This window comes from Choloepus didactylus, chromosome 16, assembly GCF_015220235.1.
Source record: "Choloepus didactylus isolate mChoDid1 chromosome 16, mChoDid1.pri, whole genome shotgun sequence".
NCBI lineage: Eukaryota > Metazoa > Chordata > Mammalia > Pilosa > Megalonychidae > Choloepus > Choloepus didactylus.
This window is the reverse complement of record NC_051322.1, coordinates 43,326,487-43,348,434: the sequence shown is the minus strand read 5'-3', so window position 1 is coordinate 43,348,434 and position 21,948 is coordinate 43,326,487. Positions and strand designations below refer to the sequence as shown.

Genomic DNA, 21,948 nt, shown 5'->3' with positions numbered 1-21,948 from the left:
TAGGTTTAGAGAAAAATCATGCAGAAAATATAGTTTCCATATAATAACCTGTTATTAACACTTTGCATTGGTGTGATACATTTGTTACAATTCATGAAAGAGTATTTTTATAATTGTACTATTAACTATATTCCATCATTTCTAATAGGTTTCACTGTTTGTGTTGTACAGTCCTATGCTGTTTTTATTTTTAATTTTTATTCCAGTAACAGACATACAACCTAAAATTTCCCCTTTTAACCACTTTCAAATATATATGGTAGCACAACATTGTGAACATAATTAACAGGAAAATTATTTTTAAGTAAAGTTCTGAGCAGTATCCTTTGTGACATCTGGCTCCTCACTAGCTTCATCTGTGCTAGCAGACAAGTATACACAGCATAATTATAAACTAGCATAATTTAAGAAACAATAAATTATTTCTTTCAAAGTAACTGGTGGGTTTTAAAAGCTAGCCTATTGCTAGCATTAGACTTTCCTTTGTACTTCAATCACTTGGCATATTAGTCCATAATATTCTATGTACAGACCTAACAGACCATTATTGCTAGATTAATTCATTGAGATGAACAACTAATACAAGTTAAATTCCATCATCACATCCCTACATTTATTTAAAAATTAATTTAGTTGGTGTTAAATGGACATTTGTTTTCATTGTCTCAAAGATTGGAGTTTTCCTCTAGTAAAACACAATAATAGATCTATATGGAGCTCTAACTTGAACAGTACATAAAGATTAGTAAATAAAGCCCCATTAAAAATTCTTGTATTGTAAGTAACATGAGTCCCAGTAGCATTTCTAATGTCCATTAATGCTTATTCTGAGGATCAGAGCTCATTTTACTGAACCATTTAGTCAAACCGTGTGATTATTTAGAAAGTTAATTCATGCATACTAAAATCTAGCTTAAGTAATGCAGAGGGTAGGAGGTAAAACTCTATGGAGATGATAGTCCTTTTTGTTATTTAATGATCAGCCATAATTAACTTGCAAATTTGAAATAATTAGAACAAATTAAAGGTATTTAACTTTGCCTCCCTAAAGAAAAATTCAAATTGCACCAAATGCAGCTTTAAATTATTCAACTCTCAGAGGTCTGGGCTAGATTTTTTTTTATAATGCCTTTTCTATGATAAGAATACCAATCTGCTTTTTGTCAGAAGGCATCCTATCAAGTAATTGTTCTTTGTGTTTAATAATGACAGCTATTCTACTTCGTAAAAGTATTTCAGTCTCCCAAGACTGCATCAGCATTTCCATGGCATTTTAATTCAATAAAACAAAAGGTTAATGTTTTTCTACTTTTTAAGATATGCAAATAAAAGTGGTATTGTGTTGGTCCTGAAGGACGTTTAAAATTTGCCATTCAAGCTCAGACTATCGCGATATGAGCTTTAGATAAAATAGAAAAGTCCAAGGGGCTTTGATCTTTAGAATTTTAGTGAATTTGAAGAACTGAAAATGTTTTTCCTTCCCCATCCTAAATCAGGACTACTCAAAGGTCCCCATTTAGTAATTTGTAATATTAAAATATGGATATATACTTCAGTAAAATCTTAGTAATTCTAAGAATGCCTTACACACTATGGCAGTCCTGAATGGGTTTATCTTCTTTTCTTCTACTCTCTCAATTGTGATAATTTTACCTTTACTTCAACAGCTCTAACAGATGCTAAATAAGAATAATAGAAAACTGTGCCTAATAATTCCATCTGTATCAATGAATGATGTATTATATTGGTCATAACCCCTCATTTAATTTTGTACACATTTGTTCTCAACTGTGTGTGATAATAAGACTGAATGTCTGGTGATTAGATTTTTACTTTATTGTGTCCAGCACAAAGTACATGGTCAGTAGATATTTCTTCAATTTCAGAAATAACTTTATTAATTTTGATACAACTCAGTATATCTAAAAGTCTCTTTGGTGATTTTTTTTTATTTTGATTTTTTCTTCAACTTTATTGAAATATAATTTACGTTAAATAAAATTCACATATCAAGTTTGATGTAACAAGTGAATATACCTGTGTATATTCTAGTATCCATCACCCCAGAAAGTCCTTTGTGCCCCTTGGCAGTAAGTTCTTCCAAGCCCCTGCCTCAAGCAAACAATGATCTGATTTCCATCACTTCAGATTGGTTTTGCCTACAGTAAATCTTCATATAAATGTTATTATGCAGTATGTGTTTGTCCAGCATCTTTCACTCACAGTAATGTTTTAGAGATACATCCACATTGCTGGATGTATCAGTAGTTCATTACTTTTTTATTTCTAAGTGGTTCATTGTATAAATAGAACACAATTTCCTTATCCAGTCATCTGTTGATGGATATTTGGAATGTTTCCCAATTCTCACAAAAAAGGACTGAACTTTTATAAACATTTGTGTACAAGTCTTTTAGTAGACATGTATTCTTTCTCTTGAGTAAACACCTAGGAGTAGAATTAATACATCATATTGTAAGTACATTTTTAACTATCCATGAAACTGCAGAACTATTTTCCAAAATTTTAGAAATTTATACTCTCATCAGCAAAGTCTGAGAGTTCCAGTTGCTCCATATTATTGTCAAGGTTTGGCATTGTCAGATGTTCTCATTTTAACCCTTCTAGTGCATTTGAAATGGTATCTCATTGTGGTTTTAATATGTAGTGCTCTGGTGATTAATGATGATGAGCATCATATAATATTGGTTATTGGCATTCACAGATCTTCTTTTATGAAGTGTCTTTTCAAATCTTTTAGCCATTTTTACTTGGGCAAAAAAAAATCCTATCTTAGCTGCCAAGTTTCTGTGGCAGGACATGGTTGGCATAAACTTATTGGCTGATGGTTTCAGAGGAGAGGAGTCCCAAATCAAGGTCTTCCTAGGCCATAATTTCTTCTGGAGTTGGTAGTGTTTTCTGATGATGGATAGTTCCTCATAATCCTTGGGGTTCCTTAGCATTCATATGTGCCTCCTATCACAAGGCAATCTCTATCTCCTTGTGCCTGCTTTTCTGGTTTCTGCTGAATTCTGGCTTCTGACTCCTTTCTGTGACTTTCTCTGACTTCTCTTTATAAGACCTCCAGAAATACAGATTCATGATTCAGTGGGTTACACCTTAACTAAAAATAATGTCTTCAAAAAGTTAAGGCAACTTTGCATTTTGAAGAAGTACTCATTGGCCATGATTTGTAGCACCTTTTTATATATTGCTAAATTTGATTTGCTAATATTTTTTGAGGATTCTAGTGTCTATGTTCATGAGGGCTATTAGTTTATAAAGTACTTTTAATAACTTATTCAGGTTTTGGTATCACATGATAGCATAACATGAATTGAAGTGTGTTCCCTCCTCTTCTAATCATTGAAAGTGTTGTGTAAGATTGGTAATGTTTCTTCCTTAAATGTTGAAGTTTTCTTTGTGGAAATATTTTTGATTATGAATTCAATTTCTTCTATAAGTTCATTAAAATTTTCTGAGTCAGATTTGACAAGTTATATTTTTGCAAGAAAGGTATCTATTTAATTTCATCTACATTATTGAATATATTAGCATAAGGTTATTCATAATATATCCTTAATATCCTTTTATTGTCTGTGATGTGATGATATCCCCTCTCTGATTCCTGATATTGGTAACCTGAGTTTTCTCTATTTCAAGGTTTGCCCTGGTAGAGTTTATCAATTTCATTAATCTTTTCAAAGGGCCAACTTTTATGTTTCTTAATTTTCTCTATTGTTTGTCTATTTCATTGATTTCTCCTCTTTATTAATTTCTTTCCTTTGGCTTGTTTATATTTAGTTTTCTCTGATTTTTCTAGCTTTATAAGATGGAATATTATGTCATTGATTCTAATTTTATTTTCCCTCTAAGCACTGCTTCTGCATCTCAAATTTTGATATGTTGTATTTTCATTATTGATTTCAAAATATTTACTAATTTTTCTTGTAGTTTTTTTTCTTTGACCCTTGAGTTATTTAGAAGTATGTATACAATTTCCAAGTACTTGAGGTTTTTCTGCATATCTTGTTTCCTATTTTTAATTTAACTCCATTGTGGTCATGTTACATACTCTTAAGATTTCAGAATTCTTTTGAAATGTATTGAAATTTATTCTATGGCCCAATTTATGGCCTATCTTGGTTAAAATTCCACATGCAGTTTAAAACTGTTTATTCTGCTATTATTAGGTATGGTGTTCTGTACATGTCAATTAGATCTGATTAATAGTGTTGTTTAATTCTTCTGTAGCCTACTGAATCTTTGTCTTCTTGTTCTATCTGTTGCTAACAAAGGTATGTTAGAATCTCTAGAAACAATTGTGACTTTCTGTTTTTCCCTTTAGCCCTGTCAGGTTTTGCTTCATGTATTTTGAAACTCTATCATTAGGTACATATGTATTTAAGATTGTTATGTCTGTCTGATGATTTGCCCCTTTTATCACAGTGAAATATTTTTCTTTATCTCTCATAATACTCTTTTACTTGATGTCTCCTTTAATTGATATTGTATAACTACTCTAGCCTTCCATTTGGACTGTTTGCATGGCATTTATTTCCATCCTTTTGCTGTCAGCCTATTTATTTCTTTATATTTAAAGTGTACCAATAAACAACATATAGTTGGGTTCTGCATTTTTATCTAGTCTTACAATCTCTTCCATTTTATTTGAGTGTTTAATTCATTTAAATTTAGTCTAATTATTGATATCGTGGGATTTAGGTCTACATTTTTACTTTTTTCCCCCCACTTAATTGCATCTGTTCTTTGTTCCTCTGCTTCTCCTTTTCTACTCTGTTTTTGGGGAGATTACAGGGGTGGTTAACCAAAAAATCATTTTCAACTTTCTGTTTTAATTCCACTATTATCTTAGTTCTCTCCCTGCGTTTTTCTTTAGTGACTCCTATAGGGATTACCATATGCTTCTTAACTTGCCACAGTATGCAATGTTAATATTGTAGCATTTTATGTAGAATGTAAGAGCTTTTCTATTGTATAGATTTATTTACCTCCCCATACTTTGTGCTCTTGTTGTCATATACATTATATATCTGTGCATTATAATCCCCTTAATATAGTATTACAGTTTTTGCTTTAAACAGTCATATATCTTTTAAAGAAATTAAGAGAATAAGAAGATAGAGTCTGTTTACCCACATAGGTACTATGTCGGATGATCGTCATTTGTTTCTGTAGATACAGGTTTCCATCTGGTTATCATTTTCCTTCAACCTGAAACATATCCTTATTGTTTCTTATAGTGCAGTTCTGCTAGCAACAAATTTTTTCCCTGTTTCTGCTTATCAGAAGATCTTATTTCTCCTTCACTTTTGAAGAATATTTTCACAGAATATAGAATTTTAGGATGATAGTTTTTCCATTTGTTGTTGTTCTTTCAGCGCCTTAAGAATATTGTTCTTTCTTCTGGCCTTCATTGTTCTGGTGAACAGTTAGCTATCATTAATATGTTCCTCTGACATTTTTATCTGGTTGCTCTCAAGATTTTCTCTTTATCTTTGATTTTCGACAATTTGACCATGATCTGTAGATCAAAGTTTTTTCAACATATTTGGGATATATTCTGCCATTATGTCTTTAAAACGTATTTCTTCAACTATTTATTCTGCCCCATTCTCAGTCTCTTTTCCTTCTTGGACACATTATATGTTTTTCAACAGCTGCATATTGTTTCTAAGTTCCCTTAGACTGATAATTTTTCTTCAATCCTTTTTTTCCTCTCTTCTTCAAATTGAATAATTTCTATTGATTTTGTCTAAAAAATTCACTGACCCTGTGTTCTTTCATATGCAGTCTCCACTTTTTATTCCAGTCTGTAATTTTCAGTCCTAGAATTTTGATCTCATTCATTTTTAGAGTTTGAATTTCTCTGTTGAAATTTCCTGTCTGTTCACTCAATAAGACAATGTTTTCTTTCATGGCCCTCAACATATTTATGATAGCTGATTTAAAGTCTTTGCTCAATCCAATATCTGGGCCATCTTTTAATTATCTGCTTTCTTCTTGACTATGGTTCACATTTTCCTCTTTCTCTTCATGTCTGGGTAATTTTTTCTTGTATCCTGGATATTATGGATGATATATTTAGAGATGTGGATTTTGTTGTTGTTTCTGAAGTATTGATTTTTGCTCTCTTCAGCAGTTTAATTACTGACTGATAAACTTAAACTTGGATAGGTTTGGTTTTATGTTTTGTGTGGGTGGATCACTGGAAAGCCCAATGTGTTTCCCATGTTCCTCTAACTTGGTGGAACGAAATCTCCAAACTCTTTCCTTCCTGTGGGTTTTATCCTGGCTTGATTTTAGGCTTTATTAGAAAATGTCCACAGTAAGCCTTTGTCTAGGTGTCCCTTTATAGATTCAAAAGATATTAAAAAAATACTTAAGAGATGTAATGAACAACTTTTTATAAGCACATTTGACAACTTAAATGATATAGACATATTCCTTGAAATCAACAATACACCAAGAATGATTTTTAAGGTGTATATGAAATCTGTGTAGACCTTTATCTGCAATGAAATTGAATTGCTAGTTAAGAACCTTTCCATAAATAAAACGCCATACCATCAAGGTTCTACTTGTGAATTCTACCCCTCACCTAAGGAAGAAATAATGCTGATATTACACAAATTCTTTCAGAAACTTGAGCAGGGTTTCTCTTTCTTGGCACTGTTGACATTTTGGACTGAATAATTCTTTGTTGTATGGGGCTGTCCTGTATATTAGAGGATACTTGGCAGTATCTCTGTTCTCTACCCACTAGATGACAGTAGCACCCCCAAGCCTACCCCAATCATAAAATTGAAAACTCCAGAAATTGCCAAATGTCCCCTAAGTGGCAAAATCCTCTTCCCCCCACCGCAGTTGAGAACCACTGGACCAGAAGAAGGAACTTTCTCCAACTTCTTTTATGAGACCAAACCCAGACAAAGGTATTAGGAAGAAAGAAAACAAGAGACCAATCTTAATGAACATTAATGCAAAAAGGAAAAAACCTCCTTAACAAAAATATTAGCAAACCAAATCCAGGAATATATGAAAAGGATAATATAGCTTGATTAAGTAGAGTTTATCCCAGGAATGCAAAGTTGGCTTAACATATGAAAATCAATCAATGCAATTTGCTGTATTACAGAATGAAAAAGAAAAATGTCATTTCAAACAGATGCAGGAAAAGCATTTGACATAGCTCATTTAATGTCCATTCATGATAGGGAAAAAAAGCCCTCTTGCAACCAAGAATCTGATTGAGAGCATCAACATAATTTACCACTGTCATCTCTTTAATCATGAACACTTTTAGGAACAAGGAAAAAATGTCCACTTTTACCATTTCTGTTCAGCACTATACTGGAGTTCCTAGGTAATGTGATCAGGCATGAAAAATACTGGAAAGAAATAAGCGCAACTGGCTTTATTCTCAGATATAATGCTTGTCTACATAGAACAATCCAAGAAACCTACCAAAACAAGTACTAGAATTATTAAGTGTACTTAACACAATGATAGAAGATAAGTTCAATGTACAAAAATCTATATTTCCAAGTAATAGCTACAGCAATTAGAGTTTAATAAAGAATTTACTGTAGTATCAAATATCTAGGAATAAATGTAACACAAGAAGTATAAATAATCTACACTGTTAGGTACAAAATACTGCCGAGACAAATTTAAAGACTCTTAAATAAATAGAGAGAAAGATATGCAATATTCTTGAATTGAAATACTCAATATTAAGATCAGTTTTTCCACATTGACAAACTTACTTGGAAATGTATATGAAAATGTAATGGACCTAGAATAGCAGAGACAATCTTGAAGAAGAATAAAGTTGAGGGAATTATACTACCTAATTATATACCTAATTTCAGTATGCAAATTGAAGTTATGTAATCAAGACAGGTTGGTATTAGCTTTAGACAGATAAACGGATCAATGGGATAGAATACAGTCCAGAAATAGACTCACACATATATGTTCAACCGCTTTTTGACAGCAATGCCAAGCAATTCAGTGGAGAAAGGAAAGTCTTTGAAACAAATAATGCTGCATATGCTTTATACAGATATGGAAATAAATGAACCTTGATCTCTACCTCATTTCATACCCAAAAATTAATTTTATCATGGGATATTGGATCCTAAGTGGGGTGAAAATGGCATCCACAGAAGAAGGCAGGTTGACACAGAATATCAGAGCTTGAACTGCTTAAGGAAGACTTCCCTCCTGGGGACTGTGCTGGTGGAGGATTTTGGAGCTTGAGCAGAATGAGGGGGGTGTCATGTGGAGGTCAGCCCTGCACAGGATCTCAGAACCTGAGTCAGAGTATCAGAACTGGCTCAGGGTAAGGAGAGTGTCCATCCAGAGGTATGAGGGCAGAAGCATCCTTGTGTAGTGATGGGGAGGGGCGTCTAGAGTGAGGAGAAGTGAGGGATAATGGCCGTGATCATGGCATGTTGTTTTCAAAGAAGGTACTAATCAAGTGAATAATTATATTAAGGAAAGTGGCAACCAGTTTTTTCACTGTTAGAAAAGGGAGTTACATATTTGGAGGGGGAGAAAACGAAAATTAACTGTGTGGTTTGGAATTGGAATTGGAGATGTTAGTGTAAACTCATGGTCTTCACACACACACACACACACACACACACACACACGCATACATATATTCTCTTGTCCCGTCCACTGTGTGAACTTGAGAGCAGTGGTAATACAGTAGCTTATTTTAAATAAAAGGTACCAGGTCTCCTTGAAGAAATGGCTAATTCCAGAGCTAGGTCCTAAATCGGATGATATAGCAATTGTCCGGATGTGAAATGGCCAGCACCTGAATTAGGCCATTGGAAATGGGAATGAAGGGTTTCATAGTTATCTCTTTCCCCCACCCTAGACTTCATATTCTTCTAAATCAAAGACTTCTTCATTTTTATGATTCATGCCAAAATTTGAGTATTTCATATTGGTTTTGCTCTCTTGTACTTACAGTTCCTTAAAAGTCTATCTTTTTTTCTAGTTTTCCTCACACTGCTAATACCCCTCTCTTTCTTCCAGGATTTTTTAGAGCTGCCTTACAGAATCCCTGTTTCATATGAACTGAACTCTTTTCATACTCAACCTTTAGTTTACTCCCACTTTTTGTCATAACTCAATGATTTTCAACCCTGTGTGCACATTAGAATCACCTGTGGAGCTTCTAGGAAGGGAGGGAAGGAGAAATGGAGGGAGGGAGGGAAGAAAAGAAGGAGAGGAAAACAATACCCATAGCCCAACCAGACCCATTAATTCAGTTTCTGCAAGTGAGTGGGATTCAGTCCATCACTCTTTTAAAAAAAAACTTCCCAGATTATTTTAATGTGAATCACCTCAAGTAGTGCCAGCATTTTTCTTTGTCCTCATCCCAACATCTCATCTTTGCTTCACTTTTTCCCCACGTACATCCTGGACCCAGTGATCGACCTATACCACTCCCTTTATCGGGACCCTCAGTTCCTTTGATCTTCAGTCCTCTATAAAGTCCTAACCCTGGATCAAGCTCTCCAGCTGCTTTCTCTGCTTTTATATATGTACACCACAGCTCTGCTGCAAATTTATGATTTCTAATTCTGTTAGGCCTTCAGTATTTCAGGACTGCCTTTTCCATGTTCTTGGTCATTTCTGTCATGAATTCCATCACTACATAGTCCAAATCTTCACCTCTCTCCTCAATACCCACTTCTCTCACTTACAAGAATTAATTTACCTCCTCTTTTACCAAGAAAATTGAAACTGAGGCAAATACTTCCTAACTCTGTCTCTTTAAATTCCACCATCCCTATGGTCCATTAGCCAACCAACAAAAAGCTTCAGAGCTCTTCTTCCAGGTGCTTTCTTGAAATACCTTCCCAGATGTTCTATAGGCACTTCAAATTACATTTGGTTTCTTCCACCCCTCCCTAACCTTCTCCTCTGTGTTGCTTACCCACCCAAAATTCTGCTAATCATCCTTAAGTCCTTTTTTTTCCATCATTTTTCACATTCAAACACTAATCAAGCTCTACCAATTTTTAATCCTAAATATGTAAAAGCTATCTCCAGTAGTTATTTTAGATTATTTGTTTTTCTTAATCCTTTGCTTTGTGTTTTTTTGAAATGTTGTGTTTTTTTGTTTGTTTTAATTTTTCAATAAAGTTAAAAAAAAATAAAATAAAAGCTATCTCCTCCTTTCCATTCCTACCTCTACTTCCCTATTTCAGACGCTCACCATGTCTCTCCATAGCTATTTCAACAACCTTTCAACTTAGCAGTACATTCTGTAAATTGTGCCAGAATAACTTTTTACAAATTCATGTTGGACCATGTCATTTTTCTTCTTAGAGACCTTCAGTAACTCTGCCTTGCTTATAAGATCGAGTTCAACCCCTTGACATGGAAAACAAAATGTTCCATGATTTGATCCCTCCCTATCTCTCCTGCTTCACCTTCCACTTCTCCTCACCCCATACTACAAACTTGATACTATAACAATAAAAAGCTGTTTAAACTTACTCATATTATATGATGATGAAGTTTTACTTGTTGGAAAATTTGCTAATACTTTTACCTCTGCCTATAACACACTTCCACCTTTTATTATTCCCTGCTAATCCTCCAACATTTACTTCAAATGCATCAGGGATCTCCCTTTAGTCATACAGAGTTAGATGCCCTGCTTGTATGCTCCCATAGCACCCAATGTATTCCTGAATTTATAGCCTTTATAATATGGTGTTAAAAATATATTTCCATGTTTGTCTTCATTACTAAAATCACCTTGAGAATAGGAAACAGCATGTATCAAGAACCCACTAAGTGTTTGTTTTCTATTTTCACCCACACCAGATGCTTAGCAGAGTAGCAGGCCTATAGAGTATATCCTCAATAAATATCTGATTAAAACAGATGATTGATTTGGCAATTAATACAACAAATGAAAGCAAAGGAAATAGAGACAACTGAAGTTTTTCACATGAGTGACTGGAAAGATAGCGATATTACATGAAAATGGAAACGGAAGGAGGACCTAGTTGCAAGATAAAGATAACACACTGCTTTAGCATGAGTTGATGTGGGAGTCATAACAAGACATCCCTTCACAGCTTTACAGGAGATACTTGATCAGGTCAGCAATTTTGGAGATTACTGTGGGCTAGAGGAATCTAAATAGAAATCATACAGAAGTATGGCAAGAATCACTAAGAAAGTGCTGAGGAAGAAGAGAAGAAGGACAAGAAAAGAATGTTCAGAAATGTCTGTGTTTAGGCAAAAAAAGGTAAAAGAGTTCCCAGTAAAAGAATCTGAGTAGAAACCTCCTAAAATTAGAAAACCAATCACAATAATATATTATGAAGGCCAAGGGAGAGAATGTTTTAAGAAAGGAGTCAATTGTTGTAGAGTGATCTAATAAGAAGCAAGACTGTTGAAGAGAGAAAAAAGTTGTTTGAAAAATAGTTTCGGAGTACAGAAGAAGATGGCAGCATAGAGAGGAGTGGAAGCTAGTCAGTCCCCCTGGAACAACTAATAAACAACCAGGAACAACTAGTAAATAATCCAGAATAACTGCAGGGGGACAAAGATGACTATCCACTCATCATACACCAACCTGAATTGGGAGGAATGCCCGAGATCACAGCATAAAATCTGTAAGTAAAAACTGTGGATCTGAGCTGGGAGCCCCCTCCCTGCGCAGCTCGAACTGCAAAGCCTCACAGCGCTAGAGAGCAGCACTCTCCCAAACTGCAAAACCTTGCTGTGCTAGAGAGCAGCACTCTCCAAGCATGCGAATATAGCTCAGCTGAGCTCCAAATGAGGTTTTAATTAGCAGGCTCCAACAAGTAGACAGAGGATTTTGGTGACGACTGACCTTGGAGAGCTAAAGGACCTCTCTGGAGGGAGGGAGAGCCCAGAGGACCAATTGCTGTCTCTGGCTGATGAGTGAAATGAGAGGGGCCACCGACTGACCCTGAAGGGGGTCTTTCTGTCCCTTTTTTGGCTCAGTGGAGAAAGCCTCAGCCATTTTCAATTCCCAGCCCTCAGACCCGGGCAAGGGTGGAGAAAGCAGAGTCAGAGACGATTCAAATGCAAATGACCTCTCCCCAGGGGGTATATCTTCCCTAAGAGGAAAGAGATGGTGTCTAGCTCTACTACCTGCCTTCCATTCAGAACCACACCCCAGAGCCTGGGGGAAAACAGCCACAGGCCACACCTCTTACACCAGTCGGGAGTGACAGGCTAACAGGCGCCACCTCTAGGCAATAAAGCACAGTGACTTCAGGCCTCACAGGGTGTACCAGTCTTCTAAGACACACCCTCAGGGAGACATAAAACTATTGCCTTCTTCCAAGACCTGAGCCCGTTCTGGTCTAGGAAAACCTGATTGGGGTAACCAAGGAGGCCAGATGCCCAGCCAACAGAAAACTACAATCTACACTAGGAGGGGCAAAATTATGGCCCAGTCAGTGGAACAAAATTACACTTCAACTGAGATACAGAAATTTAAACAACTAGTGCTGGATCAATTCATAAAGTTTAGGGAAGATATGACAAAATGAAGTGTATAATGAAAATACTGGGCATACATAAGGTAGAAATCGAAAGTTTAAAAAAAAAAAACTGACAGAATCTATGGAAATGAAAGGCACAACACACGAGATGAAGTACACAATGGAGACATACAACAGCAGATCTCAAGAGACAGAGGAAAACACTCAGAAACTGGAGAACAAGGCAACTGAAAGCCTACACACAAAAGAACAGTTAGAGAAAAGAATGGAAAAATATGAGCAACATATCTGGGAACTTAAGGACAAAATGAAATGCAGGAATGTATGTGTCATGGGTGTCCCAGAAGGAGAAGAGAAGGGAAAAGGGGCAGAAGCAATAATAGAGGAAATAATCAATGAAAATTTCCCATCTCTTATGAAAGACATAAAATTACGAATCCAAGAAACACAGCATACCCCAAACAGAATAAATCTGAGTAGGCCTACACCAAGACATTTAATAATTAGATTATCAAATGTCAAAGATAAAGAGAGGATCCGGAAAGCAGCAAGAGAAAAGTGATCCATCACATACAAAGGAAGCTTGATAAGACTATGTGTTGATTTCTCAATAGAAGAAAGTGGGAAGATATATTTAAGATACTTAAAGAGAAAAACCACCACCCAAGAATCCTATATCCAGCAAAACTGTCCTTCAAATATGAGGGAGAGTTTAAAATATTCTCTGACAGACAGTGACAGAGTTTGTGAACAAGATACCTGCTCTGCTGGAAACACTAAAGGGAGCACTACAGGAGTGACAGCAGTGAGTGGTTTGGAACACAATTTTGGGTGATGGTAGCACAGCAATGTAAATACACTGAACAAAGATGACTGTGAGTATGGTTGAAAGAGGAAGGTTAGGAACATGTGGGACACCAGAAGGAAAGAGGAAAGATAAAAGACTGGAACTGTATAAGTCAGTGAAACCTAGGGTGCTCAATGATTGTGATAAAAGGTACAAATATGTTTGGAGTTAGAACAAATGAATGTCAACATTGCAAGGTGTTAAAAATGGGGTGGGATTGGGGGAAAAATACAACCAATGCAAACTAGAGACTATACTTAACAGAAACATTGTATTATGCTTCCTTTAATATAACATAGGCAATATACCAAAGCTAAAGACATATGGCGGGGGGGGGGGGAGTATAGGGGAAGGGTATGGGACTCTTGGCATTGGTGATGTTGTCTGACTCTTTATTCTACTTTAGTTTAATGCCCTCTTTCCTTTTGTTGCTTCCTAGCTGTCATGCTTTGTGGTTTGTTTTTTTTCTCTCTCTCTCTCTCTCTCTTTTTTTCTTTTTCTCCTGTCTCTCTACCTTCTTTGCCTCTTCCTCCTCCTTTGTGGAAGAAATGGAGATGTCCTTAAACAGATAGAGGCAATGGTGGTGAATACATAGATACATGACTATACAGGGAACCATTGATTGTTTACTTAGGATGGAATGTGTGGTGTGTGAACAAAACCGTCTTTAAAGAATATGGGTTGATGAAGAAACCTTGAGGGCACTATATTGAGTGAAATAAGACAGACACATAAGGACAAATATTGCAGGGTCTCACTGATATGAACTAATTATAATATGTAAACCCATAGACAAGAAATGTAAGTTTTCAGGATATAGAACAAGGCTAAAGAATAGGGAGCAGTTGCTTATTATGAGCAGAATGTTCAACTAGGGTGAACTTAAACATTTGGAAATGGACAGAGGTGATGGTAGCACATTGTGAGAATAACTAATAGTGCTGAATGGTGTGTGAAGGTGGTGGAAAGGGGAAGCTCAGAGTCACATATGTCACAGAAGGAAAGTTGGAGGTTAAAAGATGGGAATGTATAAAGCAGTGAATCTTGGGGTGGACAATGTCTGTGATTAACTGTACAAGTATTAGAAATCTCTCTCATGAACTAGAACAAATGTATGACACTATAACTAGGAGTTAATAATAGAAGGGCATGTAGGAAAAAAATATATACCTATTGCAAGCTATATACTACAGTTAGTAGTATTTTAACATTCTTTCATCAACAGTAACAAATGTACCATACCAATACTATGAATCAATAATGGAGGGGGTGGTGGTTAGGGGTATGGGAGGATTTGAGTTTCCTTTTTTTGTGTGTCTTTATTTTTTTTCTGGAGTAATGAAAATGTTCTAAAAATTGAAAAAAAATTAACTGTGGTGATGGATGCACAGCTGTATGATGGTACCATGGGCAATTGATTGTACACTTTGGATCTTTGAATAATTGTATGGTATGTGAACAATCTCAATAAAAAAAAAAATAGTTTCACTTCCTCACCTGGGGAGTTCGTGATATTCTCGCAAACATTGCAGACTACCAGTATAATAGGCCGAGCCCTCTGTCTTGGGGCTTGCCCTTATGAAGCTTGTTACTGCAAAGGAGAGGCTAAGCCTACTTATAATTGTGCCTAAGAGTCACCCCCAGAGAACCTCTTTTGTTGTTCAGATGTGGCCTCTCTCTAAGCCCACTCGGCAGGTAAACTCACTGCCCTCCCATCTATGTGGGACATGACCCCCAGGGGTATAAATCTCTCTGGCAACATGGGCCATGACTCCCAGGGATGAGCCTGAACCTGGCATCATGGGATTGAGAAAGCCTTCTGGACCAAAAGGGGGAAGAGAAATGAAACAAAATAAAGTTTCACTATCAAACTCCAACCCAGTAGCCTTGACTCTTGAAGATGATTGTATAACAAAGTAGCTTACAATGGGTGACAGTGTGATTGTGAAAACCTTGTGGATCGTGCCCCCTTTGTCCATTGTATGGATGGATGAGTAAAAAAATGGGAACACAAACGAAATGAAAAATAGGGTGAGATGGGGGGGGATGATTTGGGTGCTCTTTTTTACTTTTATTTCTTATTCTGCTTCTTATTCTTTCTAGTGTAAGGAAAATGTTTAAAAATAGTTTGGGGTGATGAATGCATAACTATATGATGTTACTATGAACAGCTGATTGCACACCATGGATTATTGTATGGTTTGTGGATATATCTCAATAAAATTGAATTTAATTTAAAAAAATAAAATAAAGTTTCAGTAGCTGAGAGATTTCAAATGGGGTTGAGAGGTTTTTCTGGAAGTTATTCTTATACGTTATAAGAGATCCCTTTTTAATTTTTAATGTATTAGAATAGCTAGAAGGAAATAACTGAAACTGTTGAATTGCAATCCAGTATCCTTGATTCTTGAAGGTGATTGTATAATTATATAGCTTACACAATGTGAGCATGTGATTGTGAAAACCTTATGGCTCACACTCCCTTTATCCAGGGTATGGACAGATGAGTAGAAAAATGAGGACAAAAAGTAAATGAATAATTGGGGAGGAGGGGTATGGGATGTTTTGGGTGTTCTTTTTTACTTACATATATTTATGCAAAAATTGACTGTGGTGATGAATGCTCAATTGTATGATGATACTGTGAACAACTGATGGTACACTTTGGATGATTGTATGGTGTGTGAATATATCTCAGTAAAATTGCACAAAAATTTTCAAAATAGTTTAAAGTAGTTCCTTAAAAATAGTTTTAATAATAATGTCTGTTAAAACAAATTACTATCTCTAGAAGTTTGTCAGAGAAGGGAAGGAAAGAGGAGATGATAATGTAAAAGAGATGGTGAAATTTTGGGGTTTTGTTTTTTAATTACAAGAGAAGTACATACCCATTGGAAAAACTCAAACATCCAGAAGTTTATAAATTAAAATACAAAAATTCTCTCCTGAGTCATCCTATTTCTATTTCCCCTTTCTACTTTGGTGTTTATCCATCTAGAACTTTTAATATATTTTTGTATGGTTTTTCATTTGTTTTTATAAAAATGTGAGTTCACATGGCACATTGTATTGTTGCAAATTGTTTTTTTTTTTTTTTAACTTAATACCATATCATGAGGTTTCTCCATATCAGTACAAAGAGCTACCTTATTCTTTTTAATGACTGGATAGCATTCCTTGTGATGGATGTATCATATTTGCTTTACTCATTCTGCTATTGAAAGTTTTTCACTGTTACAAACAATCCTGCAATGACCATCCTTGAAAAAAAATAATCTCATGCTGTTGTGCATATACTTCTGTAAGATAAATTCTTAGAGGTAGAATTGTTAGGAGGATGGGCTTATTTTTATTTTAGATAAGTGTGGACAGATCACCCACAAAAAGGTCATTCTAATTAGCAGTTGCTCCAATAGTATATGGAAGTGTTCTTATCTCCCCACACCTTCATTGACACTGGGTATTATTATGCTTTTTCACTTCAGGGAAGAGTTTTGGTTTTAGGTTTTGATTTTGGTTTTCAATAGAAGGGCTCATCTTGTTTGTAATCCTAGAGAAATAATCCAGTCCAGAAGAGGAGTTTAAGTAATAAAAAAAGATCATTGATAGCCTTAGAGCCAGAAGGTATGGGACGAGATGGCATCAAGGTACAAATAAAAGGTACAGTTTTCTTCTGAAAAATTAAGAAAGGAATAGAAGGGTGAAGATGGAAACAAATGCAAATGAAGGGGGAAATTTTTTATATAATTGTCTATATTTTAGGGAAATTAGAAGCCAAGTTCCTTGTTGAGAAGGGGGATTACCAGGATTGGGTTTTGAATAAAAGTACAGAAAAGTCTCTGTATAAAATGGTATAGAGGAGCAAGAAACAATCAGTACTGGCTAGTATTGGGAGCTCAACTGAAGTGAGAGTGAATGAATTTGGGAGGAAGCCAGTGGTCTGGGTCACCTGAATTTTTCTGTAGGAGCAAGCAAGAGATATATTAATTGGATCTGACTGGGTTTGGGAGTTCTGGGCTAAGCTAAATTTATATTACATTCATAGGTACTGTTATTGTTCATATTTTCCTGACTCATTACTAGAAGTTGTATAACCTGAGACAGACATCTACCGGTGGGTCTACATGGGAGAGTGATCCCTAGGTTCTGCTGAAATTTTGTATGGTGCCCATATAAAACCATATTGCTAATAGTTTTTGTTTCTTCATATCACTCTGAACATAAAGCCACTTAACTTCTTGGTTTTTGAAATTAATTGTGATGTGAGCAAACATTACTAAAAATTCTGATCAACACAAACAAAAGTCTGGTGACTCAATGAGTTTGTGTGATTTGCATCTTGGTCATGGGCCACGTGGGATTAGTAATGGATTCAATAATACGCTATTCAGTTTATTCTTGTTTGGCATTTATCTCTGCTTCTGAGGAGTTTAAACTTCTTAATTTTTAGAATCTTAGTTTTAGAGTAGCTGCCTTTCCCTGTTTCCCAATCTTCTTTTTCTTGACTTTTATTTTCACATTGTTTATGAACATGGGGAAGGCAAAGCCAAAGTGTTTATGAGTCTGTGGAGAACTTAAATTAGAAGAAAGAGGCTGAAGAAATAATAAGGGATACATATCAGAACATTTCTCCCCCCAAAAATAAATGTAAGAAACAGCATCATAATGGTGGAAACAGTTTGTGAGAGAGAGAAAAAGAATCAAATGTACATGTGTTTATTTTCATTAAAATGTCTTTTACTCCATATTTGCCTTATTGACTTTATAATGAAATTATATTAAGACTGAATCCAATTCTTCCACATACACTATTGAACTACCCCTTACATACCTTGAATACATAAAAAATATTCTAGCAATTGAAAACAAGAAACACAAATGCATTTTAAGGCAAATTGGTGATATTCTAATCTCTAATGTTCATTTTAGTACCTCGAAAATATTTTATAAATACAACTCTTTTTTTATCATATTTTTTATTTCTACAGATATTTTCGAAACTTCTTAGTCATCCTCTGTAGCTTTATTACCAGCTTCATGGGTCTGAGTCTTATTTTTTCAACTCCAAATATAAGCTTTTTGATGATAAATGCCATTTCTTCTCTAGAATTGCTGTGACAGGACACAAAATAGATGTTCAGTAAATTACTTAAATTGTACCTCAATAAAAAATGTAAGAAGAAAGGAAAATTCCTATTGCCATGAATTAACTCATGCTGAATTTAAATTCTTTTGGGTGATCTGTATCCACTTCTATGTTCTCTATAGCTATTTGTGTTTGTCCTTTTCAGTTTATTGAAGTCAAAATGTGATGGCTCGCTGCCTGGATCATCATCATCCATCAGAAAATACCGAGAACCCACTATCAGTGGAGGAAATAATAGGAGGGAGAAAAAAACAGTTGGATTTCAGTCGGATATAGAAGATGATGCCTTGTGGACATGTCAAAAGAAGGATACGTACAGATCTCAAGGAGGTAAGTTTAGCATCTGTGGTAACAAAATGAGAAGCTGTTGAGGGGCAGGTTGTTGCTGATGGCTCCTAGGCCATGAACTCCAAATGTTTTCCTATAACCCTGAGAAAAGTTAAATATGTGCTTGCAAATCAAAGGTAGCACATCTACTAGATCACTGCATTGCATCTACATTTCTCATAATATACTAATAGGAGAAAATATATACAATTTATCCCTCTTTCTGCAAGCAGAGGACAAGAGGACAAGAAATTGAACGTAAAACTCTCCTGGGAAAGTAAAACCTAACAACTACAGTTAATCCTCATTAACCAAGAAATATGGGGGAGAGGGGAGGAAAGGTCATAGATAACTCCACATTGTGGCTAAAACAAAACCTCCTAAATCTTAGGCATAAATCACCTAGTGATCTTTTATGTTCCAGTAATACTTTCTATTTGTATGTCAGAGATATTTTAAAAGAAATAATTACGATAACTGATTGAAATGTTGAGTGAAGCAGTCATACTTAATAGTTTCCCAGTTATTCCCAGAGTGCCTGTTGGCTTAATCTATACCAGCATCCATAAGGGAAGGACTTAGAATAGCAAGGAGCAAGTCTGAGCTTCATTGTACAGATGAGATATTCAGGAAATGAAAAACCAAAAGAGGTCTCTGAACTGCCTTCCTCCAAGCCATCTTTCTTTCACACTCACAGCCATCAAGCCTGATTTCTTTCTCACTTACTTGTTTTCCACTGGTTATCACCTTTCCACCTCTGGTGTTAAACAACCAACTTTTTTTAACCTCTTTAGCTACTCCCACATTTATTTATTTGAGAAACGGTCAATGCTTTGTGAGAGGATTTTGCAGATGTTCCTCTCCTTGTCTTTCTTCACCTACTGCTAGTCTTGTCATGTTTTTTTGGTTTATATTATGACTAATCTAGAAATTATTTAATCTTCTCCCCAAATATGTGAGAGATGTCTAATTAGTCCAAACTTCAGATGGGAGACAAAGCAAAAGTATATTTTGTTTGATTTGACGTAAGGCAAAAATTCTATAGACCACGTTGCTTTAGGGCAATTTAGAAACTTCTTTTTAGTCTTTGCTACCAAAAATAAAAATGAAACTAAGGAGACATACTATATGAGTAAGAATCTTCTTTATTAGTATTCCTTCAGGAATAGGAAACCCTAACTTTAATTTTCTCTATTCTTAGTAATTGCCCTTTGGAGAGTGAAGAGCCAGTCAAAATTGGTATGGTGGCTACCCTGCAATGCTTAACATAGTCTTCTGTTAACTTGTCAACAAACTTGTGTTTTGTGTCAGCACTAAAATAAAATGGAAAAATGAGAAAAAAATATAGAGTAATAGAAAAGGGACAAATAACTTATGTTATTGGTTAAGACCACAGTAACATTAGAGAGCAGCAATTGAAAAGGCACTTTGGGAAAGATACCAGGCTAGCCCTTGCTGTGGTGGAGGTTAATCTCTCCAAGGCCCAGTTATAGAAGCCAGAAGCCTGGAAATGGCTTGTGTCCAAAAAAAAATAGATTTGTAATTTGAAATGAAATCATTTTTGACTAACAGAAGTTCAGAACCCATTACTTCTTGCTGTGTAGTCTGCTGACATTTCAGTACTTTCTACTGTGCACAATGAATCCTAATAGTCATTTGATAATGTTGCTATACCAATCAGTTCAACCAAGAGAAAGCTGTTACAATTCTGCAAAGTTTTCTGGAACAGTTTTCACTCATTGTCCCCCCACCCCCACCCCAATAATTGATAGATCAAAGTTGCCCCTTTCAGCCATTCTGCCCATTGCAGAGCTAATAACACAGATTATAGTACCAAAGTTATTGCATTGGCATTTGCTGTGACATCCAACCAAATGTGAGAAATAAACTTTCCGAGGTATGCTACAGTTGGTTTGGACACCCTGTTTATCATAAGGCCAATGACCTAGCACTAATTGTCTAAGTTATACTGCTTGGTTTAGTGCCTCCTTAATTGCTTTCCCCTCTTTTTTTTAATATACTTTTCATCTTTTTACATCCTTTGTTTCTTTTGTTGTTGTCCTTTAATCATTAAATACCACGTAGGGCATTTACTGCAGGACCATTAGTCTTTATTACCAATCTCTTACTCCTTTCCCTCTCCCATCCTCCTCACCAGTCTGTCACACTTATTGAAGCTAAATATGTTAAAAAAAAAAAAAAAAAAAACCTGACTCATTTCAAGAACAGCTTTGTGATAGCAAAAATATGTACAGTATTGTCAGAATTACACTAAGATATCAATTGTTTTTCTTTCACCAGTTGTTGGAATGTTATATTTTAGTTGCTTTTATGGAGCTGTAGTGGAACAGGGAAACATTACATGGTAAAATCTAAACTTGGGTCAAGAACTTTTAAGACAAAGGCATAAATCTGGAAACATCCCATCTTCATTCCTCTTTTACATCCCCATACAGAAGTATTTTTATTCTCTCCCAACTTGCCTAAAACTTCCCATTCCTGAACAACCACCAGATTCTCTTTCATAAGAGCCCTCAAAGCTGAAGGAATTTTTTTCTCCATTATGTTGACAGGCATAGCATGTTCCATAATCGAAATATTAGACTTCAGGGTTTGACACCACCTGTTCCTAAGTCAGTCTATAAAGCCATTCCAAAGGTGCCTACTTCATTTAGAACTGCTTCCTGATTTTTCCTCTTTCATGGATTTCTAAGTCCCCTTAAAAGTTTGAGAGAAACTGAACTTTTAGAGACTTGGCACAATTTGGATTTACCTAATGGTATTGACCATTCCCTTCATTTTGTCTTTTGGGCTCTGAAGCCCCCTAAGTAACTCTCAAACACATTTCTCTTTAATGGAAAAGGATTTTTGTAAACTCAGCTGAAGTGAGGAATAATCTCTGAAGATCCTGGATTCTCTAAGTGAGCCTGTGCTTGCAATGATTTGAGAGCTCTTTATAGCCCAAGATAGGTTAATATAGGTGACAAGATTAAAGAAATAAACAAATTGGAATATCAGGAATACAGAAACCATTTCTGATTCCCAGAAGTCTGTGCTAAATGTTTTGTTAAAAAGTCGATGCTTTT

General features: G+C 35.5%; 1 protein-coding gene across 3 annotated transcripts in view; it reads left to right on the top strand.

The window, feature by feature from the left end:
- The window catches only part of KIAA1328 (KIAA1328 ortholog), a 355,769-nt gene that overhangs the window by 259,712 nt on the left and 74,109 nt on the right, over positions 1-21,948 (top strand). For all 3 annotated transcript variants that reach the window (XM_037806404.1, XM_037806405.1, XM_037806406.1), the window contains one exon: positions 18,681-18,865. In XM_037806404.1, the coding sequence (XP_037662332.1) occupies positions 18,681-18,865 (185 nt within the window). The remainder of the gene's footprint in view (positions 1-18,680; positions 18,866-21,948) is intronic.